This window comes from Pristis pectinata, chromosome 18 (genome assembly GCF_009764475.1).
Source record: "Pristis pectinata isolate sPriPec2 chromosome 18, sPriPec2.1.pri, whole genome shotgun sequence".
Lineage (NCBI taxonomy): Eukaryota > Metazoa > Chordata > Chondrichthyes > Rhinopristiformes > Pristidae > Pristis > Pristis pectinata.
The window spans coordinates 34,541,780-34,565,543 of NC_067422.1; the positions used below are offsets into that span (position 1 = coordinate 34,541,780).

General features: G+C 41.4%; 1 protein-coding gene across 1 annotated transcript in view; it reads right to left on the bottom strand.

The window, feature by feature from the left end:
* Window positions 1–9,305, bottom strand: part of LOC127580134 (voltage-dependent T-type calcium channel subunit alpha-1G-like) — a 278,942-nt gene extending 269,637 nt beyond the window's left edge. The window contains 2 exon segments of the mRNA XM_052033345.1: window positions 1,093–1,226; window positions 9,194–9,305. Of these exon segments, the coding sequence (XP_051889305.1) occupies window positions 1,093–1,226; window positions 9,194–9,292 (233 nt within the window). The 5' untranslated portion in view covers window positions 9,293–9,305.
* Between the last annotated feature and the right edge of the window lie 14,459 nt (window positions 9,306–23,764).

Consider the following 23,764-nt stretch of genomic DNA (forward strand, 5'->3'; position numbering starts at 1 on the left):
GGGATGGGTGCAGGAGCAGGGATTGCCAGAGCAGGAACTTGGCAGTGAAACTTGCCACGAGTTTATTGGTACCTTGTGCGTGTATACTTTTAGCAAGGAAATCTGATGAACATGTGTTCAAAAAATATGAAACATTTTAGTTGCATTACAACAATGAACTGAAGAAATGTGAATGTGCACTTAAACAGATTGGTACGAGACAATGGAATTTAGATTCTGTAAACTAGACTAAATTTCACCAGTGTACATGGCTTTGTATGGGGGTGATCCTATGTGACCAATTTGATTGAATGTTTTGAAGAGGTAACAACATATGTTGATGAGGGCAGCACGGTGATGTAGTGCACATGGACTTCAGTAAGGCATTAGACAGGGTCTCGCATGGGAAACTGGTCCAAGGATTAGAATCCATGGCAAGTTGCCAAACTGGTTCCAAATTAGCTTGGCAATAAGAAGTGGAGAGTGATGGTGGAGGGTTGCTTTTTTTTTGTCTGGATGCCTGTGACCAGTGATGTACCACAGATACTGGTGCTGGGACTCTTACTGTTTGTTTTATGCATTCATGATTTGGATCTGAATGTAGGAAGTATGATTAGTAAGTTTGCAAGTAACATGAAAATTGGTGGTGTAGCTGCTAGTGAGGAGAGTTGCCTTGGGCTACAGGATGACATTGATTAGTTGGGATGATTAATTCTGATAAATATGAGGTGATGCACTTTTGGAGCACTATTAAGGGTAGGACATACATAATCTGAGGAGGAATTTTTTCACCCTGAGTGTGGTTGAAATCTGCAATGTACTGTCTGGGTGGTGGAGGTAGGAACTCTCATAACATTTAAGAAATATTTCGACAAGAACTTGAATTGCCAAGGTATGGAAAGCTACAGACCAATTGCTGGTAAATGGGATTAGTATAGATAGTCACTTGATGGTCGGCATGGACATGGTTGGCCAAAGGGCCTGGTTCTGTGCTGTACGATTCCCTGACTTTGTACTTCAATAGTCTTCAGTGCACGTCCATCATCTAAACAATTCTCATATACAATAAATGAACAAAAGGCACCAGGACAAATAAAGAAACTGAGAACTCACCCAGCAACAACAATGAAAAAATCAAGACGGTTCCAAGTGTCACCGAGGTAACATTTTGGGCCAAAGATGCCCAGCGCAATCATCTTGGCAATCATCTCCACAGCAAAGAATGCGAAGATGAAATCATCAAATCCCTGAAAGACAGAATTACAAGTCAGTATGTCACGCCTGAGTGGAGCCTAAGCAGGAGCTTTAGGATGCTTCTGCCAGCTGCTATAAAAGATCTGACATTTATGGGATAGGATCTCAAACAACCTGTCAGAGGGCAACCAGAGAAAACCCACACAGTGCAAAGTTATTTATGCTGTAATGGTAATGGCGCCACTGTCATCTCTTCAGCTTGGAATCAGACTGCCTCAATTAATTCATCTCCTTCACTGTGAGTCCTGAACTAAACTTTAAAGATGCAGACAATTTTTGTTTACTGAGCAAGGCTGCCTGTCACAAGCTGTGACTTGTATTTTCAATTCCTCAAAAAGTTGGAATGTCTCAGTGCAGTACCGTTGGAACATAATAAAAAAAACATGACTTGCCCATTAGGTCCCTTTATCCTATTCCACCAGTCAACTGGATTATTTTTGGTTGGACCTTAGTTCCATTTATTCACTTTGGTTCCATAATCCTTGATACCCTCGTCAAACAAGGTCTATCAAATGCAGCTTTGAAATTTTCATTCAACACCCAGCCTTGAACAGCATTCCAGTGGCATTTTTGGTGAGCGTAAAACAGGCATGTAAAATTGGACAGAGTGCCACTCAAGTGGAATGCCGACTGGGGAAGGTGTATTTTGGGATATATTCAAATGGGAAGGAGATAGTGGGTGGGAATATTGGACTAGCTGCAACATTGGAAAGGGTGTAGAATTTGATGGGAACAGGATGACCAATGGGTCTCATTCAAATTAGAGAAATAAGTCAAAATTATAACTGAGGATGAATTTAGCAGTTGTTAAGGCTACAACACATATTACATCTTCTTAGTGACATCTACTGACAGGGCACTCACACTGTTCCGATCTTTACAATCTTTAGTTACTCACAGGCTGTCCAATTTGAACAGCTGAAATTTGCTCATCACACCCAAATGGAATAGCAAACTATCTGTATGATGCTTCAGTTTGCAGTTCAGGCAAAACCAGATGCCCACAGGGATCACTGCAACTAATGGAGATCAAACTGTGCTAAATCTAATCATAAAGAATTAGATGTAATATGAATGGTGCTCATCTCCCAATATTTTCTGCAATGTGGTGGTTGACAGGGTGAAGTGTGGAGAATCTAAAAAAAGCAGTGGCTCTAAATTCAATTCAGCAAACTTTCCACTTTAATACAGTAATGCAGCAGAAGGTAAACTTAACTTAAAAAAGAGTGTAATAATTTGCTGAAGCTTAACATTTTCAAGGCTGTCACTGATGTCAGCCTTCCATAAAAAATTGTATCAAATCTGCCTTTTGTACTGAGGAGATTGAGAAGGAAAAGATCTGTTGAATTAAAGGACATGAATGAAGTTTGAGAGTCACAAACTAGACTTGGGGATGCCAACACTTCAGAAATGTCCTAAGGCTTTCTGGAATCATTGCTTAACCTCCCTGACTCTGTTGTGGGCAACATATTGGAGGACAATCACAGGGGCATTTAAAAACAGTTATGTGTTTGCTTTATTTTCTTTGACCACAAGTTTATTAGTTATAAAAATATTGAGTATGCAGCAAAGTACTGGATGGATGGGAGTCCATGTGTTTAAACCCTCTAAGAATGCATCCAAGTGAAGTCAGTTTCCCTAACCAGGTTTTATACACATGAGGATTGAGAGCTATTGTGATCTAGCACAGAGGAGGAGATGAGGCCTGGGGTAGTTCAGCTATGATTGTATTAAATGGAAGGACAGGTTTAAGGGGCTGAACGGCCTACTCCCACTATTTTCTTGTGTTCTTGAGGTAAGTGGTTTTTGTCTTTTGTCTTTACAGAAGCTTTTCTTGTATTTTTGTATCTAATTCCCCAGATCCCTCTGTCCTCTGGAATCTGACCTTGATAGCCATTCATACGGCATAAATTTAAAACAAAGCCATTAGCAACAATTCTGATCCTATCCTTAACTAATGTGCATGTGGATAACCGGAAACAATTGTAGCACACCTACAGTCACCGGGACCGAGATCATAAGGAACCAGAGACCGATTATGGGATCTACCATCTCTGAGTACACTTAGCAGATACGCTCTCATTGATCGCTTCTGCAGTTACTTAGCCTTTGGTGCATAATCAGCAGAGTTCCCACATCTGATAATTGTTCATTAATTACAAGGGAATATCAATATATCACAGAATGTTAACAACAGACATAAAATTTGACTATGGTGACCCTTGCAAGTTACATTACTCAAATATTTGCTCAAACATAAAGAAAGAATATTTGTGTGCATTTTGTGTGCATTTTCTGCCTCTGTTATCAGTCCCACCATATTTTAAAGACCATGGAGGGAACATAGCTTCATGAGGAATATAAGGGGTGCCCATGTGGGGCATGAAGCAAGGGTAAAATGGATGTACCAAACATGGCGAATGTTTATTTCATGCTGGTTGTTAGCAATCAGAAAACAAATAATAAACTGGCCCATAATGAGCACATGCCCCATAAGATCTAGGGCCAGAGGTTCTAAATAAATTAAAGTGATGGGAAACTAATACAGGGGCTCCCCAGGTTACAGAAAGACCTGACTTTCAGAAATCTGACTTTATGTAAATTCTCCCATAAATGCTTTATTAGCCGAACAAATAATATTAAAATGTTTCATAGTATTCCTTAACAACTAGATACAATATATGTTCCATTAGTTTAATTGTAGCTAGTGTTAGGGTGAATATAGAAGATATTCAATGAAATGAAAGAACTATAGAAACTGTTTACAGAGCTGTATGATATGGGTAGCTGTCGAAAGTGGGTGACAATGCAATGCTGTACTGAGAGAAAATAAAGTAGTACACCAGAAAGGGGAGATTTAACTATTTTGGGCAATGGGTTTTTATTTTGGTTTTGGGGAAAATTGTTCCTTTCTGACTTATGGAAAAATTGGTTTATGGACAGTTCTCAGGAACAGAACCCTTACATCACCCAAGATACAACAAGGTACGGTGGCACTGCGGGTAGAGCTGCTGCCTCACTATTCTAGTAATCCAGGTTTGATCCTGACCTCCGGTGCTGTCTGTGTGGAGTCTACACATTCTCCCTGTGACTGTATGGGTTCCCTTGCTTGTTTTGGGTTTCCTCCAACATCCTAAAGATCTGCTGGTTAATAGGTTAATTGGCCACCGTAAATTGCCCCTAGTGTTTTGGTGAGTGGTAGGACCTGAGGGAAGTTGACGGGAATTTGGGGAGAGTAGCAAGTTTGGTTGCTGTAGTTGGTCAGTGTCGCTGAGGGGCCTGTTTCCATGCTCCATGACTCCATCTACAGCAAGAGACTATACAAAAAATGGGAGGATATTGAGAAGGTGTAGAGGAATTTAGGGATATTATATTTTCTCATATTTTTCATACAATATAGGAGGCCATTCAGCCCTTCAACTTTGTGCCAGCTCTCAAAATAATCCCAATAATCCTAATCCCCCCATTTATTTCTCTTTATTCTATCTCACATGCCCATCAACAACCCCTCCTTTCACCCTCCTGCACTGCAGGTAATTTACAGTAGCCAATTAATCCACATCTTTGAGATGTTGGAGGAAACCAGAACACCTGGGGAAACCCACATAGTCACAGGGGGAAAGTGCAAATTCCACAGACAGCTCTGGAAGTCAGGATTGAACCTCAGTCTCTGGAGCTATAAGGCAGCAACACTTATTGTGCTACCCACAGATCCCTAAAAATAGCTGGATAGGTCAATGGTGTGGTTGGAAAGACGTACAGAGTGCTGTCCTTAATAATTGAGATATGGTGAGAATGTGTATAAAGTATAATGAAGGGTTAGGAGAGTAAAAGATTGTGAGCCCTGAAAAGAGAATTAAAGGGTACATCACTATGGCTGTAATAGACTGCTTGAAATAGCTGTGCTTCACTTTGTAATGCCTTGCTTCAGAGATTTTGCTTGCTTCAGCTAGTTTTCTTCAGCCTTGAGATATGATTATACAGTAAAATCAGTTCTTGTCTCAACAAGTCTGCACAATTGACTCTTGCTCCACTAAACTGACCCTGAGCCCACCATGAGAAACCCTATGTGTACAAAGATAACCAGTGGAACAAGATGGTGTGAAAAGATTAAGGAACTATAGCTTTAGTAACTTCTTTTTAAGTAAATTCCTTTGTCTGTAACCAATCACAATGTAGAAAATAAGTGCCATGCTGCCTGACTAATGCATGATCATTCCTCGTATGGTAATTGTTTGCACCTCTGAAAAAGTATAAGAATGTATGGAGATCAATGTATCTCAGAGACCACCCGGTCCGAGACGTAGGTGCCTGGCTTGGTGCTCTCTCCTCGGATCAAGTAATAAAGAGATTGAACGAGAACAGTGGCCTTTTGAGTCTTCTCTCCGACCGAATTCGACAATGGAGTATTAGAACAGGGCAGCTGGAACAGTATAAAATACTAGTTAGGCCACAGTTTGAGTACTGTGTATAGTTCTGGTCACTGCATTACTGGAGAAACTTGATTGCACTGAATTGACAGGACTGGAAAACTGTAGCCATGCAAAAAGGTCGGAGAGCTAGTGCTGTCCTCTTTGGAACAGAGGAGGCTGAGGGGGAGACTTAACTGAGAAGTATAAAATTATCAGAATTATAGAGGTGTGTAAAATCATGAGGGGAATAGAGACGGTCAATCTTTTTCCCAGGGCAGAGGAATCAAGAACTGGAGGGCATAGGTTTAAGGTGAGGGGCGAGAGATTTAATAGGAACCTAAGGGACAACTTTTTCACCCAGAGGTTGGTCAGTATATGGAATGAACTGCCAGAGGAAGTGGTTGAGGTGGGTGCAATAACAACATTTAAAAGGTACTTGGACAGGTAAGTGGATAGGAAAGTTTTAGAAAGTTATGGGCCAAATGCAGGCAAATGGGACTAGCTTTGATGGGAATCTTGGTCAGGATGGGTCAGTTAGGCTGAAGGGCCTGTTTTCATGCTGCTTGACTCTAATCCTTGTTAGAGTAGCTCCAGATAAAGTAGTTGGGTGATCCTATCTGCCCATCACCCACACATTCCTTCTACTGTCTCCCCTCCTCTACCGTTCCCATTTTCCCTCCCCACCTCTCTCCCTTGATTCCATGCTCCATCCTCCTCTCCTATCAGATTCCATCATCTTCAGTCCTTTGTCTCTGCCACCTCCCAGCTTCAAGTGGTATGGACAATCCTCCTTCAGTGTTATAAACTTTCTTTGACCCCGTTGTTCTTTTCTCACAGATGTATACGCAGGTACCGAGAAATTCGATTGTGCGACCTTTTTGTTTCAACATTATTCAACTGAAAGTAGAGATTTTCGGCATGAAACATGGAAGCGTCCTCTGAAAATTTCGTCCTTGTGCCCTGATGCTATTTCCGTTTTGGAGGCACATGGATGATGTTATTCCCTAGGCCACACCCCTTTTGGATCATTGCAGGAGATTTGGAGCTGGGACCAGCCATCGCTGGGTACTCTGGAACATACCAGTCTTCCTGATGTGGTACAGGATTGGGACACCTGTCAGGGTAAATTAGTTCCTTGCATTCTTCAAACGACTCCTCCCAGCATTTCATTGATCTCACTGCAATACACTGATCTCCACATCCCACACTGCAGACCCCATTAACCATTGATCCTCCAATCCCAGATTTTCATCCACTCCCCCCTCCCCACCCAACCATTAATTGTTATGTCCCATTCCCACTCATTATACATCTATCCATAAATCCTAGGCTCCCTCCAATTTACACCCCCTCTCCAACCGACATCCATCTTCTGGTGCTGTGATCCTTCTGGTTCCTCACCACCCACAGTGCCGTCACCATTTCCAAATTCCCCCAGATCTCTCCCTCTTCATCTAAGCCATCCATTGATCAGTGTCAGGCTCCCTCCAATTCCCCTCCCCATCCAACCATCCATCCACCAGTACTGTGTTGCCACCAGCTTAAACTATGTTTCAGATTCTGATGCACACCTTCTCCCCTGCTGGCCAGCCACTATTCCTGCTCAGTCCAGCTTGTGGCCACCAAGCATCCCAATCCCAACCTGGGGAAAGAGTACCAGATGACACATTTTCAAACTCTAGCATGCGCTGGACTGTTTAGGTCAGCAAGTAAAATTGGGGGCCACATACTGTACAAATAGGACAAAGTTATCAAAGGGGCATGAGAGATGCGTTAGCCGACTAGGTCTTTTTCTTTTCATATTTCTTCCTATAATTACTCTCTTCCCATCTGATATACACCTCCTCTTCAGCGTGCTTTTCACTTGAAATAAAAATTCAGCACAAAATCTCCTTGCCTAATGTATTGTCTTCCAGGAACTTAAAAGCTACTGAATTCCAAACTTACCTTCCACTAGTTTGTTTTTTTTTACCCAGAGTGAAAGGAAACCTGGTTGCCTAGTCTGTCCTTCCTGAAGTACTACATCATCCGTCCTCATTGGTTATGTCCAATATTGAATACTGGCTCTTGCTCTCAGGTATGTAACAAAAACTGCGGGAAATTTGTCTATGATAAACAAATACCCTGCATAATAAGGACAACAGTGCAGTAATATTATTCTTTAAACTCCTTTGTTACTGCCTAGTAACCTATTAGCTTTAATATGTATGAGAAGATAGATCTAATGCAGATCTGATCTTGGTCTATTAATGTATGAACGCTAACAGACAATCTGAATGTTAATGTGTACAAAATGAAAACATAATTGCTTTCAAACGCATCATGGCTACTTAACCTTTCAAGGGATGCACAAGGCTTTCAAAAGAGCTTTTCCAGTTGATGTCAAAACTGCTGCTGATGAGAAAATTCTATTGACACTAATCTCATGGTTTGCAATATACCTCTCTGAACTTTTGAAACACTAATGTCTATAGTTTGCTGCTTTCAAAGAAAAAGTTTACTTTAATTTCCAAACCCTATCACATATTCTACCTCCCAATGTTCCCTGTGTGTTAATGGTGATAAATTAAGATGGCAGAAGCTGCCCAGTTTGTTTTCTAACATGAATTCATTAGAAACCATCTTTGTCGTTTTGATTTGCACCCTGGTTGGTTTTGTTATTTAATCACAGCTGCTCTCTACCTCACCGCCCACTTTTATTCTTTCCCGAACTTCCTGTGCCTTGGCTCAGTACTTTCTTAAACACTGATCGTTTCAAACAGCTTCCAGTTCTCAAAAAAGTTCATTGACTTGAAATGTTCACTGACTCTCTCTGTACAAATGTTTAACTGCTGAGTGTTTCCGGCACTTTTTGTTTTTATTTCATTTTGTCAGCATCCACAACATATTGCTTTTCATTTAATAAATTCATCAGTGTTAACAGGCAAATATTAGCCAATCAGGACATATGATTGTGTTTCTACTGTTCAAGCTGCTTAACTATTAAAAACCAGCCCACACACCCCCAACCCGCCTACCTACCTCCAGAATTAAGGTAGTTCAGCTGCACAGTGGCAAAACTTATAATTAGAGTGCTAGAATGCTTTAGTGAAACAGAAGAGGTACGGAAATGAACAAAATACACTTTTACTGCCAATCTGGTTCTTATTTTCTGCTCCCACTATGAAGGTGTAAATAGAATGCTGCCTTTCACGTGTAGCCAACACATGCTGTTGATGTTAAACAAGTACAGTTGTCTTAAGTTTTTAGGATATAAGCATTGCTGGAATAGTCTCAGTTGAAACTCTAACCCATTGACCTCTTCAGGTCAGAGACTGGATCTGCTGAATTGAACTGGGCATGTACACCAATTTACTTTCTTTGAGAAGGAAGAAAAAGTAAAGGAGTTGTTAATCTGCAGATAGCAGGGTATAGATATTAGGGAAGATTTAAATCCATTAATGTGGGCTGGATTTGACTTGAAGTTTCAGAGGTGTTCCTAACCCACCAGCCCCCACCTCCTCGCCCATTCACCATTTGTGTTTAAGAGATAAATAACAAGAGCTTACCTTTAGAATTTTGCAACGTTCTGACTCACAGGAGCTATCTTCACAGGGCTGGAACATTCCAAGGGTGACGCAGTTCAGCAAGATGACCAGCATACTCATCCGTTCAAACCACGTAGAAGAGGGCAGTTAAGGAAACATCCAGAAATAGACACGACAGCAAGTTATCACGCAAAGAAACTGCAACAAAATTGGGCATGCAATGCAGAAGTTATAGGAGTAAGGGAAATGATTCAATGAAGGGCTGAACCCAGTGGTGACGAGTGGATGGGACCGGATCAGCTGCCTGTCTAACACCTCTGTCTGAAACTGTGCAGTCATTTGGGCAAGGTATGAAACTAATTGAAAGCCACTGATTTCTCCCAGGAAGATCAGGATAAAGGCCCAAAATAAGCCAGTGAAGCACTCTGCTGTTTTTGTGGAGGACATGCACATACAAGCATTTGGATTCCATGGATTTTGTGAATGAATGCTTCAAAAGAAGAAAAAAAAGTTTAACGTAACCACATGAAGAAGAGAGAACTTTCCTTTGTATTTTTCTGAGGATATCTCCCTTTGGCTTGATTAATCATTTCCCCTTATCAAAGTTGAATAAAACTAGAGGGCATAGATTTAGGGTTAGGGGCAAGAGATTTGGAGGGGATTTGAGGAAGTCCTTTTTCACTCAGTGCTTTTCCATGCAGAGTGGTGTGTACAGGTTGTTCTGCTATAATGCGATAGTTGCGTTCCTACGAAACCTTGCGTTATAGAAAAGATTGTATTATAAGAACAATTGTGTCAATGGGAAAAAGGGGGTGAGGACCAGAGGTTCAGATTCGTAATAAGTTATTTTTCCCCGCAGGATTTTCAAAAATGTGTTTTTTAAAAGCTATAAGTTTACTTTGTTACTGCTAAAAATACTAAAGACTGTATGTTACATTTTTTAACAATCATTGAACAAGTATCAATAGAAGCGATTGCTTGTCATTTTCCAAAGCAACTCTCTTAAATGGCTTCCCATGGTGACACTGGCAGCCTGTGTTCTTAAGAGACAATGGTATCTGATTACTTCAGGGAGGTTACATGTAAGCAGTTTTTTTTTCCAAGTTAGGCAGTTTTTTCTACTTGTCGATTTCCAAAGTAACTCTTAAATCGTCTCCCACAGTGAAACTGGCAGCGTGTGTTCTTAAGAGACAATTGTGTTTGATTACTGTGGGGCTAGTTCCTGATCAAAATCATGATATAACCAATTTGCATAATACAAATAATGTTCCCTAATTCATCAATCGCGTTATATCCAATTCGCGTTGTGGAAATATGAGCCGCAGCAGAACCACCTGTACCTGGAAAGCACTGCCAGAGAGACCAGTGGAAGCAGAGTCACTAACAGTATTTCAAGCTGTCCAGATGAGCATTTGAACTGCCTAAGCACTGAAGGCTACAGGCCAAGTGCTGGAAGATGGGATTGAGATGGATGGGTGCCCACTGGTCAGCATAGATCTGGTGGGCCAAATGGCCTGTTTCCATGCTGTGTGATTCTGTCTTCTGAAGGTACTGCCTCTACCTGGAGTACCAGCGAGAACCTGTTCAACGTGAGCCCAGACACTGGATGCACTGCTGACATTGTCAGCAGAAAAAAAATTCCTACCTAGTGATGATGAAGGAATGATGATAAGGTGAGATAAGATACCTTTATTAGTCACATGTACATCGAAACACACAGTGAAATACATCTTTTGCGTAGTGTTCTGGGGGCAGCCTGCAAGTGTCACCACGCTTCCGGCGCCAACAGAGCACGCCCACAACTTCCTAACCTGTACATCTTTGGAATGTGGGAGGAAACCGGAGCACCCGGAGGAAACCCATGCAGACACGGGGAGAACGTACAAACTCCTTACAGACAGCGGCCGGATTTGGACTCAGGTTGCTGGCGCTGTAAAGCGTTACGCTAACCGCTACACTACCGTGCCTGCCCTCTACCGTGCCTGCCCAAGCTACTTTTTCCAAGTAGCTTGGGCAGGCATGATATTTGTCCAAGCTAGGATGTAGCTGAATGCTCCTATGTTAGTGCTCCCACACACCAGCTGACTGTGCTCTAGATGGAGGAAGTCACAAGTTTGGGAAGTGCTTTCACAACAGAATACAATGTTGCCTGCCATGCCTTCACTATGATGAAAGGTGCTCACCAAAAAAGTAAGGCACAGGAGTAGGCATAGGACATTCAGCCCCTCGAACCTGCTCAGCAATTCAATAAGATCACGGCTGATCTGATCCTGTTCTCAAACCACTTTCCCACTTTCTCCATACCTCTTGACTTTGTTTTGCGCACATAACGAAAGCTCATAGGATACACCGGCTTCCCAAGTGGTGAAAACACCTGGATTATTTAAGGATCAGCTGAATATCATGACAGAGATAGTTTTGGGACCATTCAGGTTGAATGAACTAGGACGTACCAGGATCTAAATTAAGGCCCTTGAAGATTTTTCTAATTTGTGCCATTGGCAAATGAACTTCTTTGTTATACTCTTGATAGCAGTGAGGTAGTTAAGCTGTTTTATGGTGTTGTTCAAAATGTGGCCTGACTTTCAAGTAGACACCACAGTTGATTTTATCCAAAGTATCAGGAGTTATTTTTGATTGATGGCAGTACCATGTTAAGTTTACAAATCTGCTCAGTCAAGATTAATGCTTTCTGATTTCTCTCAGCCTTCTGCTCTGACCTGACTTTTGCAATCCATAGCCAATTCAGAGCTGCACACCAAGGAATGTGTGAACTAAATAATGGCTTCTGTTCAACACTGCTCACTGTGAACATTACAAATGAGCAGCACGATGCCCCAGGGCAATGGCACTCAAGCAGCAAGCAGCAATGAAGGAATAAATGGAGTGAATTAAAAGGTTATGATAGGATGAGAAAAAGAGGGGTGATAAAAAGTACTTGAGGAATAGAAACACTGACACTCTGAGGTTATAAGTGGATGGTATCTGTGTCATGTACACATTGCCCACTCAGCTTTGGAACCAGTTGTTCCAGAGAGGAGGTCTCTCCTAACATGACCCAGAAATGCTTCTGGGATATAGCAGCACTCCTTGAGGATCTGGAGAAGCCACTCTGGGCCAAATCCTACCCCAATTGCTGCACGAGCAAACTACACTCTTCCCCCCAACAACCCACCTCTGGGCTTGTGCCATTGGAAATGAGGCCCGTGCTTATGAATTGAAAAGCAAAACTTTGCAGACGCTGGAAATCTGAAATTAGAAACAGGAAATGCTCAGCAGGTTAGGCAGCATCTTTGGAGGGAGAAAACAGCATTTAATGTTTTGGATCAACAACTTTTCTTCATAGCTGGATGAAGGGTCCGAACCATTTGTGTTGAAGGGCCATCAACTACCTCTCTCTCTTCAGATGCTGCCTGACCTGTTGAGTGTCTCAGCATTTTCTGTTTTTACTTCATGATATGATTGTTTTGAGCCTCCCTTGGCTGTTAAATATATGCCCGTGGTTTGTGTTGCAAGTGGTATTGTTTTATCTGTGCCTTCAGACTTGTTCCTATGGACACTAGCAAAGCCCAGTTTTCTGCCCAAGTGCCTTTCCTGAAGCCCGACTGTATTGTGGAGGGTCGTGGCTGTCACGTGACAGCACTGCCCCCTACCTGGTCAGAAGACACACCACTGCCAATCAAGGTTTGGCCCTGCCCCACCCATCAGCGCACACCTGACCATTGACCTTTGTAATCGATTAGTCCTTGCTGGCCCTGGGCCATTCGTAAATTACCTGGGCTGGACCCCCCAGCCCTCCAGCACTATAAAGAGCGCCACATGTGCTCGGCTCTTCCTCTTTTGTCTTCGAGGGATCACCCTGCTTCACTCCAGGCCGAGCACCGTGAAAGAGCGCTGGAGAAATCATTGGTGAGGTGTGCACTGTTAATGGGTTGGGAGCATTTTAGTTAGTGTCCCTAGTAGCATAGAGCCGTGTCTGCACTGAGTCAAGGGGTGGCAGGTATCGTATTGTTTTTCCTTGATTGTATGTACCTAGTCTGGTGTGTGTGTGTGTGTGTGTGTGTGTGTGTGTGTGTGTGTGTGTGTGTGTGTGTGTGTGTGTGTGTGTGTGTGTGTGTGTGTGTGTGTGTGTATCTTACCCCCGTTGCGATTTTCCCATGCTCGCTATAAACCGTGCACGTGCATGTGTGCCTTCCAAGACCCCAAATCTGTTTCACAACACCGACCCTAAATGATCAATTCAGACAGACTATTTCAGACTGGGGTGTCACAGATGAATTAACCCTGTCCTCAGCTGTATATTCACATACACATCTTGTAATAGAGCCTATGTTTATTTTCCCATGTCCCATGTCCATCAGGTTATACTCCAAAACAGGCACTCGATGCAGCAAACTGCTTCTTTAACTTGCTCCCAGGGAGTAAATTTCCTGGCTAGCAGGAGAGGCATGTTAAATACTCCCCAGAATGTTCTTCAGGAAAAGGATTGAAAGTATGCGTAAGCCACACAGGTTTGATTTAAAGCAAAATCAGAGCATTAGCCAAAGAGCTTATAAAAAGTCTAGCTTTAGAGCAACAGTTGCCCAATTATTAATCTTTTAGTTACTTTCAAAGTTTAATGAATGACAGCTTGTGTCTTTGAGCTGAGAAATCTCCATCCTTAATAACAGGAAATAGATAAAGGAAATCCTTTTGACAGATTAGCTGATAAATAAATTCATAGCAGTTGCAATCATATCCTTACAATTGCCAGGCAGCCTTCTGTTACCGTGACTTCTCCTGACAGAAGTAGATATAAAAGTGATTATGATTCCTCTTGATATCTTCGCAGTCTGCCACAGACTGAAGGCTAGTCTGCATGAACCGGTAGGTTGAACTGTACCCATTCAAGACTGGCAGCAGAAACCGGCTCCAGGATTACTGTCACTTCAGTGTTGCCTTGCCTTTGTCAATGCCCGAGTAGAGGAAGAGGGACTTCGATTTATATGGCACTTTCCCTAACCTCAGGATGTCCCAAATACTTCATGGATGACAAGTTTGAAGTATGGTCACTGTTCTAAGACGCCTTCCACCCTGGTTATTCTCTATTATCCCCCCTTCCATCAGGTAGAAATACAAAAGCTTGAAAACACGCAGCACCAAGCTCAAGGGCAGCTTCAATCCCACTGTTATAACATTCTTGAATGGATCTCTTGTACAATAAAGGCAGACTTCTGATCTCACAATCTACCTCATCATGGTCCCTGCACCTTATTGTCTACCTGTACTGCACTTTCTCTGTACCTGTAACACTATATTCTGCATTCTTTCCCTTTGTACTACCTCGATGTACTTATGTTTTGAAATGATCTGTGTGGATGGCATGCAAAACAAAGTTTTTCACTATATCTTAGTACATGTGACAATAATAAACCAATTACCAAACATCACCAAATCCCACAAGTAAATGAAAAACAAAAGAGCAATTAATCTGTGTTGGTTGAGGGATAAACACTGGCCAGAACACTTGGAATAAACTCCCCTTCTCTTTGTCAGAAGGAAGGCACCTACAACTGTGTAGCACTCCCTCAGAATACCACCAAAGCTTCAGCCCGAGTACAGCTGGTCATGTCCTTGAATAGAATTTGAACCTTAGACTTTCTGATCCAGAGGCAAGAGTGGTATGACATGAACCACAGCTGGAAACTCCTAATAGGGCATAGATTCCTCTCTGTAACATGATGGGACATGCAGTGGCTGGAAAGCTGGTCTCTACAAGTGTAGTTTACACAGCTCGGCTCAATATTTCAGTCATTGTGGATTCCCCAAAGTAGTTTGTAAAACAAGTTCAGTCTCAATCAGTGTAATTTTTTGAGTTATTTGAGCTTGCATTACTTATTGCTGTGCCATTTTAATTCCAGTTCTGTCCTTTATTTTCTACACATTACAAATTCATAGTGGGGTATAATTACATGGGCTTCAAATGGCCTCTTGTCACACTGATTCTGCATCAGATCAGCCTGCAATTTTACACAGTGCCTAGATTTATGTTCCATTGAAGTCAATGGAGAATTATCAGAAAATGCTGGAAACATTCAGCAGGTCAGTTGGTATCTGTGAAGAGAGAAACTGAGTTAAAATTTCAGGTCTGAGACCCTTCGCCTTGGACCTGAAACATTGACCGTTCCTCGCTCCACAGATGCTGGCTGATCTGCTGAATACTTCCAGCATTTTCTGTTTTTAGTTTCAGATTTCCAGCACCTACAGTTTTTTATCTTCTAAGATAGTATAATTAGGCAAGTATTAGGCAATAGGCATCACACAAATCCACTTGGTTGGTTAAAGTTATCCCTGTATGCAAAATGTCAGTGGGTCATTTAAAGGCTCAGGCTTCACAGGCTCCTATACCCAGACCTTCAGTGGAAGGCCGATCAGTAACCAGGAGAGTAACGTGACCCTAGACTAGAAGTCATCAGTCAAAATCACATCCTGGCAACTTATGAACTGTTCAATAAATCTAGACTTGCACTGGTAAAACATTACTATAAAGGTTGCTGGATTGTCATAACACCCTATTGACTCACTGAGGTCCTCTGAGGAGAGAAACCTGCCAGACCTCTTCGTGCCAGACTAAATGTGACTGCAGTCCTCCACTATCCCTTCCCCAGTTGCATTAATCAGTCAGTGGACTTCAGTGGGTAAAAATGCCATGACCCCTTTCCCAACAGCACTGTGGAGAGACCTTCAACGCAGGTCTGCAATAGATCGAGTTACTCACTCATGGCCTGGGGACAGGCGGTAAATGCTGGCTTTGCAAATGATGTCCACAAACCAAAAAATGCTAAGAACAACCATAAACTGAACTATTTTTAATATAGATATCACTTTCTCTACTCGTATTGTTTTTGAACTGCGGCTCTCTGTCTGTATAAGCATTTTGCAGGGGATTTTTCTTGAAGTGGGTATTAATTACTGGTTTATAGGAGGATGTTGAATTTCAAAGAGGTGGTGTTTATATGGGGTTAGGAGATGTACCTTGGCTTTAAATCTCTCTGTTGTCATCTTCCAGTAAACACTTGATAGCTCTTTACCCTTCCCATTTCTTTGTAACTGCTAAACTCTGAGTCAACTTGAAATCGCCCCCAGCTTGGCGCAAACACAACAGACACACAATTAATCACTCTCCATGTTCTTTCAAACAAGTCATTCTATGTCACAAAAGCCCGTATGATTAACAACAGAACAGCTTAATACTGTGGATGAGAAGATGGTCACAAATCACCTGAGCCAGATGGCATGCATCCTAGGATTCTGAAGCAAACTAGACTTGGAATTTATGGAGTATTAGCTTTCGCTGTAAATTATTAGACTCTATTGAGCTTCCAAAGGGAAGTAAGCAGACTCAGTAAACCTATACTTAAAGGTGGTGATTATTTATCTCACACGACTAAAAGCCACTGGCCAAATATCATTAACAGGTGACATACTGAGAATCATCTCAAGGTCAGGGTTGGAGCAGTTAAGTATACAATAGTAGCTTAAGAAGAGACAACAGTGCAAACTTAACAAAGAAAATGTAACAATGACTGTGAGGAATAATTGGAGGAGTTCAAATTCTGCAGCTTAGGAATGAAAGTGGTTGACTTCATTAATTTATATCAACGAAGACAATAGAATGATCACAGTAATCTAAAATCATCACTTCCATTTAAGGCAGGACTGTAAGACCAAGAAAGATATATTTTAAAAGTAATGTTTGAAGCACCTATTAAGAAGATTCTCTCAAAGAGTGATATGTGTTTGTAATAACCCATTCACAGGGAAGTGAAGATGCCATCATTATAGTGACATTTAATAAGTAGCAAGATGATATAGAGCTGAGTAATTGGAGTGTTGAGATTCAATGGGCTCAGTGGTTCTTTCCCATTTATAACTTCAATGATGACCTTGCGGTGAAGAGTGACCAAACACATCACTGATCTATAAGCATGTCAAGCCTATGACACAATGAAGTCTTTGAATGCATTCTTGTCTGAGCAGGGACTTGCCCGAGAATGAATTGGCCGCCTGCTTTTCACAAATTTCTGTGAAAGAAAGAAATAAGTACTACACATGCCAAGCACAATAAAATCCAGTGCTCGCTCTACATTTTCCATTCTTTGCATTGATTTTTTTTTAATCCCATTTGCTCTTGATGTCATCCAGAAGTTGATGCAGTCCTCTGTCGATGATGGTCTAAAATAGCAGATTTGACTTGCATTTAGTCACATGGGGAATATATCCCTTGTTTCTCTTCCCCCACTCCACCACTGTCCCCACACGACCAATGCAAAGCAGAATGAGCTCTCTAAGCCAGCCCACTGGGAACACGGGAAGTCTGCTAAATTCAGATTATGTGACTAAAAGATACCAAGGGTCATGCATGAATTATTCATATATCTATATCTGTGTTGACTGAGGAGGGAATACTAAACAATGATAATCAAATTTTCTGTATAGATCATAAATCACTCAAATAAAAACATTATTAAGACGTGGATGACATCACATATGATTGTTAATCCTAATTGTTCTGAAAAGATGGAAGGGATTGCCACTTACCTCAGAGTTGAAAAGGGAGTCATATGGTGAAAAGTTGTGGACACAGGATTGGACTATTCTGTCCTTAATAATTACCCTGGAATTACCTCTGCGTGTTTTTTTTTTGCCTCTCCCAGGAGATTACATGGCTCCGAGTGGGATTGGAGAAAGGAAAGCCTCGCCTCAGGATTGGTAGAATAGTTGATCTTTCCCTGCCTGCCATTTTTACATGTTTTTATAATTCTCTGACCTAACAAAATCCAGGGCCTGTCAAAACGTATCAAGACCAAAGTCCCACACTATTTGGAAAGCACATGGACCATTCGCAATCCAGCAGAGCCTGATGGAATTTAATCAAGAGTTCAGGCAGTTTATATGTGAAATAATAGATGCACAGGAGAGAATTATGACCTGGGATTAACTGATTTGTACAGTTCACCTAGTAACTTTTGGTAGCCAGGAATGAGTTAGATGAATCGTCCAGCTGAACGATCGCTGAACCTGATATGTAGAAGAATATTGGTTACCCACTCGTGATGTAGTGGAGAATTAGTTGATGAATACGCTGAATGCTCTTGTACCTTGGAAAGTTTATAACAGATTAAGTCCCCTCAGACCTCTCCTGGGGAATGCAGTGATTAAGTTATTTTCTAACAGCCAGAGGTCTAGACCACTGATTCAGAGGCAGGAGTTCGAATCCCACCAAGGAAGATGGGCAATAAATTCATGCAATTAAATAAATCTGAATTTTTTAAAAACAATCGTGTGTGCAGTGGTGATCATGGAACTACTGGATTGTCATAAAAACTGAACTTGGTTGGCTAATTTGTGCTTACCCAGTCTAGTCTATACATGATTCTTTCCTGCCTCATCAGTTCAGGGGTAGTTGGGAATGGACAATACATACCAACATTTCCATGTCCTACAAATGAACAAAAGACATAGAACATACAACATAGAACACTACAGCACAGTACAGGCCCTTTGGCCCACAATGTTGTGCCGATATCTTATCCTGCTCTAAGATCTATCTAACCCTTCCCTCCCACATAGCCCCCTATTTTTCTATCATTCATGTGTCTATCTAACAGTCTCTTAAATGTCTCTAATGTATCTGCCCCTACAACCTCTGCTGGCAGTGCATTCCATGCACCCACCACTCTCCGTGTAAACAACTTACCCCTGATATCCCCCTTATACCTTCCTCCAATCACCTTAAAATTATGTCCCCTCGTGTTAGCCATTGTCACCTTGGGAAAAAGTCTCTGACTGTCTGCTTGATCTATACCTCTTATCATCTTGTACACCTCTATCAAGTCCCAACACCTAAGTCCAACATCCTAACACTAAAGCTCACCCTTATCCCAACACGAGAGTGAACGGTTTCAATACTTCCCAAACAGGAGTTTCAGCAGCACCCTCATTATTTTTCTCACCGAACTAAAAGCTTGATATCTTTATGTACTACGTTTTGCAACCATTCTTGAAAAAAATGTTTAACTCCATTTCTTTCATTCCAGGTGTGAGAGGAACAGCTGGATTTAAAGGTAACCATGATACAATCCTGTATGTAAAATTATGAGGGGCACAGATAGGGTGAATGCACACTGTCTTTTTCCCAGGGTTGGGGGATCAAGAACTAAAGGGCATAGGTTTAAGGTGAGAGGGGAAAGATTGAATAGGAACTTGAGGGGCAACCTTTTTACATAGAGGAGAGTAAGTATATGGAACGAGCTGCCAGAGGAAGTAGTTGAGGCAGGTACAATAACAACTTTTAAAAGAGTTGGACAGGTACATGGATGGGAAAGGTTTAGAAGGATATGGGCCAAACCGGGCAAGTGGGACTATTTTGCATGGGCATCTTGGTTGGCATGGACCAGTTGGGCTGAAGGGCCTGTTTCTGTGCTGTATGACTCTATAATCTTCATGATGTAGCCTGTGAGGTTATACAACAGGAGAGTGGGAAGAGATGAAAGCTTACATTGGCAGCTCCCGATTACAGTCTTGACAAAAGTAATTCCCAATAAAGTGCATGAATAGAAGCTCTGACCAAGTTTCTGCTTGCTGCTGCAATGTTTGCTTGCAGCTGGCTGAAGGGTAAAAAGAACTAAACTCCACGCTAATCAAAATCATCAGACCATGGAGTGTGAAAACCACCAACACCACTGAGACAGGAACCCACCAAAGCATCAGGCTACCAATGGAACGTAATGTGAAAGAAAGGGCTGATGATTTTACTGTGTGCCTCAGATTGGGACAAAGGGCTCATTCACAGGCAGACACTGGGTCCTTCTGCCAGTCCTCACCTACTCCATGCGCATAAGTATTTTGGTTTGCGATCAGTATTTTTAATTCCTTATTGCCACTTTTGCCAGAGACTGTCCAGATATTGCAGAAGGCACAGAGTACATCTCTCCAACCCTGCCCTGACAACGTGCTTTAATCATAAGGAAACGCGAGCAATAGAGAGTGCGGAGACAAGGTTCACCAAATTGATTCCTGGGTTGGTGGATTTGTTATACCAGGAGGGATTAAGAAGAATGGGCCTGTGCTCTCTTGAGTTTAGAAGAATGAGAGGTGACCTCAATTAAACATACAGAATGCATACAGGGCTTGATGTGGAGTTGAAGTCAAAGTCAAAGTCAAGTTTATTGTCATATGCACAAGTACATGTGTGCACAGGTGCAATGAAAAAGTTACTTGCAGCAGCATCACAGGCACATAGCATCAGATAAGCAGCATTCACAAGAATCCAGAACCAATGGTCTCAAAATAAGGGGACAGCATTTCAGGACAGAGATCAAGAAAAATTTCTTCAGCCAGGGTGAATTCCCAACCAGTGCTAGCTGCGGAGACTCAGTTGCTGAGATTATTTAAAACAGAGATTGATAGACCTTTAGATATTGATGGAATCAAAGGATATGCAGTTAGTGCTGCTTCTAATTCTTATGTTGATTTATTCTTATGTTTAGATTGAATATCCTGTTGTTCCCAAGGTTGGGGTCTTACTGAGTGGGATGTAACTTAGCAGCAGAATAATGCAGTAGGAACGTGTTTTCTGCCTTTGACCCATATTCACAAATAAGGTTGGTGCGTAGCAAAGGGAGGCAGTATCAAATTAGTCTCCCATTATACTTCCCACCAATGCTCTGGTTCAGTGGCACTGACTAGTATTAATACTGTGGAACATCATGTGATTCAATCCCAGGGAAATTTCTGTCACTGGGACACTTACGGGTTTGAGATGGAGAGCAAAAAAAAAACAGAACAAAGGAGAAAAAGAGAGATAGGTGGACAGACAAGTAGTTCTGTTCTAATCAAATTCAGTTGGGCTGGAAGAATTTCCTCCAACCTTTGCTCAGATTGGTTGGAGGAAGCTAACTCGAGGTCTGTGAGTCTGGTGGATTTAGTATGTTAAAATCTGGTTTTCTACATGACAGAACTGTTCCACAAGATAAAAGGACAAGACCTGCATGGATACAGTTAATGATATTCCCATGATCATACAGCTGGACGAAACCAGATTCAACCACTGAGACAAGTAGGTGATGCTAATATATTGGCAAGTTTTTAGATCAAAAATTTAGCATCATTTTTGGACACCTGAATTGATGTTAGAACAAAACATAGTGTCCACTTAACACACCAAATGTGAGTGAAATCCAATTTCTAGGTCTAAATCCTTCTTAAATTAAAGTAAAATCTCACATGATAATGTGAAATTTCGTAGATGGGATTCATGAGTCACAAGGGCTTTTCACATTGTCTCCATGTCTGTGAGAATCAGTTGATTCAAAGAGCTGACAAAAGCTGTTACCTTTTGTTGGACCATAGCCATTTACTCATTAACTTCCTTGTCTAGTGTGAGTGTGTCTCTCACACATGCCATTTTGCCCTTGTGTTTGTTTGCATCTGCTTCTCAGTATATATTACTTAGGCATGTTTATGCAGATATGTGATTATGCATGTGTGTGTTTGCGTGTGTGTGTGTACGTTTGAATAAATATATGTGTCCATAAATTTTGTGCACAAGTATTTGAGCCTACATGTATATGACTGGAAGGGGAAGTTTAGTACCATAATTTAGTGAAATGTTAATGCCCTGAATAAAGCCTTTTAATTTTTGTTGAATAGATTTTAAGTGGACATCTAATTTATTCACATTCAAAAATATATTTAAGCAAATATTTGGTTTTGCATATAGGAGCTGCACAATGTAACAGCAATGGGGTGTAATCCCAACGGGATTGTAAAATTAATGACATTTTAATTCACTTTGAAATTGAATAAAGAAACCTTACTCCAGCTCAAAATGACATGAACACCTTTTGAGTTTAACATCCACCCCAACTGCAGCAGTAGAACTATATAATCCAAATTTAATATCAAGAATCTCTTGACTCAAAAAAGTTTTCCTATGGAAGCATTTCCATTATTATTAGTGTTGTTTCCAAATTGTCACTTTTATAGAACATCCCACACTGTGGTTTATACAGCACAAAGCTCTTAATTATTTTTCTGTTTGCCTTACAAAATAATCTTATTTCATAACAGCAGCTGAGGAGTGATGGATATTTATTGATGAGATTTTTCCATATATTTGTTTCATGTAGCTTTCTTATAGGTCGGGTGAGAAGGCTAACGAGGCACAGTCTTTCTTCAACTTATGGCATGCTTGATTTTAATACTGATGTGATGTGCGTCTTTCTGTATCTTGTAATTATGTTCATTGCGAAAAATCACTTTCAACTAGCAAAATAAACATCCCGTGATTCGTAGCCATATCTGAGACCGCATGTGAATGATGGACCATTGCAGATGGAAAGGACACTGACCAAATGTATAAAGGGGACAGGAAAGGGTGTTTTGGTCCATTCATTCTGACCCCACCTCATCCAGAAATCCTGAAACGTTGACTTTCCACTTCCCTCCACAGATGCTGCCAGCAGTTTGTTCATTGTTCTGTGAATGCGCAAGATAGGCCAAGAAAAAACAACTTGAGAAACCAAAACAAGATAAAAACCCAAAACCACATTGTTGAGGTTTGCAAAAGGAGGGAAACACTATGATATCAAATCAGTGAATGGAAGCCTAAAGCTAGCTGTCAGATTCATTTGCAGGCTGCATGTTACACAGAAGAAGGAGGCCACTAGAACAGGAACATACTGACCATTGGTGGATGGTTTCAGAGACTGGATATGCTTGGTTTGCCTATCCATGACACTGCCACATATACCAGACCCACCTGAATGACATTAGATTGTAAGAACAAATGAAACTATAGACTTCAGAATTCATACAAGACTAGCATCATACATAACCTGCCCTATCATGAACCTTACTCAATATATTCAGTGGCCTCTGGAGAATTCTACATGTAGTCCTTAACCCTTTCAGGCAACGAGAGAAAACTCCACATATTCACCCTTATTTCTTGTCATTGTGTAACTAAGGCCTAATGATGTACATTTGCAAAGTACTTACCAGACCCAGTTAATGTGCACTACCACCAAAGCTACTCCCTACTCAAACTCTAACTCAGGCACTCAGCAGCAACAATATGCATTAATGTAGCATCTTTAATATAGTAAATTGTTCCAAGTGCTTCGCAGAAATGATATAAGGCAAGAAATCAACAAGTTTTATTTAGCTGATCTGAGAGAGTTGTGAGTCATAAGAATTTCAGTCTACTTGTGGAAACTTTTCACAGTTTAACAAAGAATGACCTACTAGGAGAAGGTACACTGGTGAATGATTTCAGAGGCTGGAATCAGTAAGTTCAAGAGTGTCATAAAATGAAGAAAGATTAAGGAGATATTAGGATAGGTGACCATAAGATTGGTCAAAGTGTATGCTTAGTGGAGATTTTGACAGGAGGTCAAGAGGATGAGGGAGGAAAATTTAGAGTTTAGTGCAAAACCGTTGAAGGGGTACCTGCCAGTGGCAGAGGTAAGGAAGGGGAGGAAGTGGAAGAGGCCCGAAGGAGCAGTTGTTTTGTCGGCTGAAGGTGAAGATGTTACTTGTGACAAATGT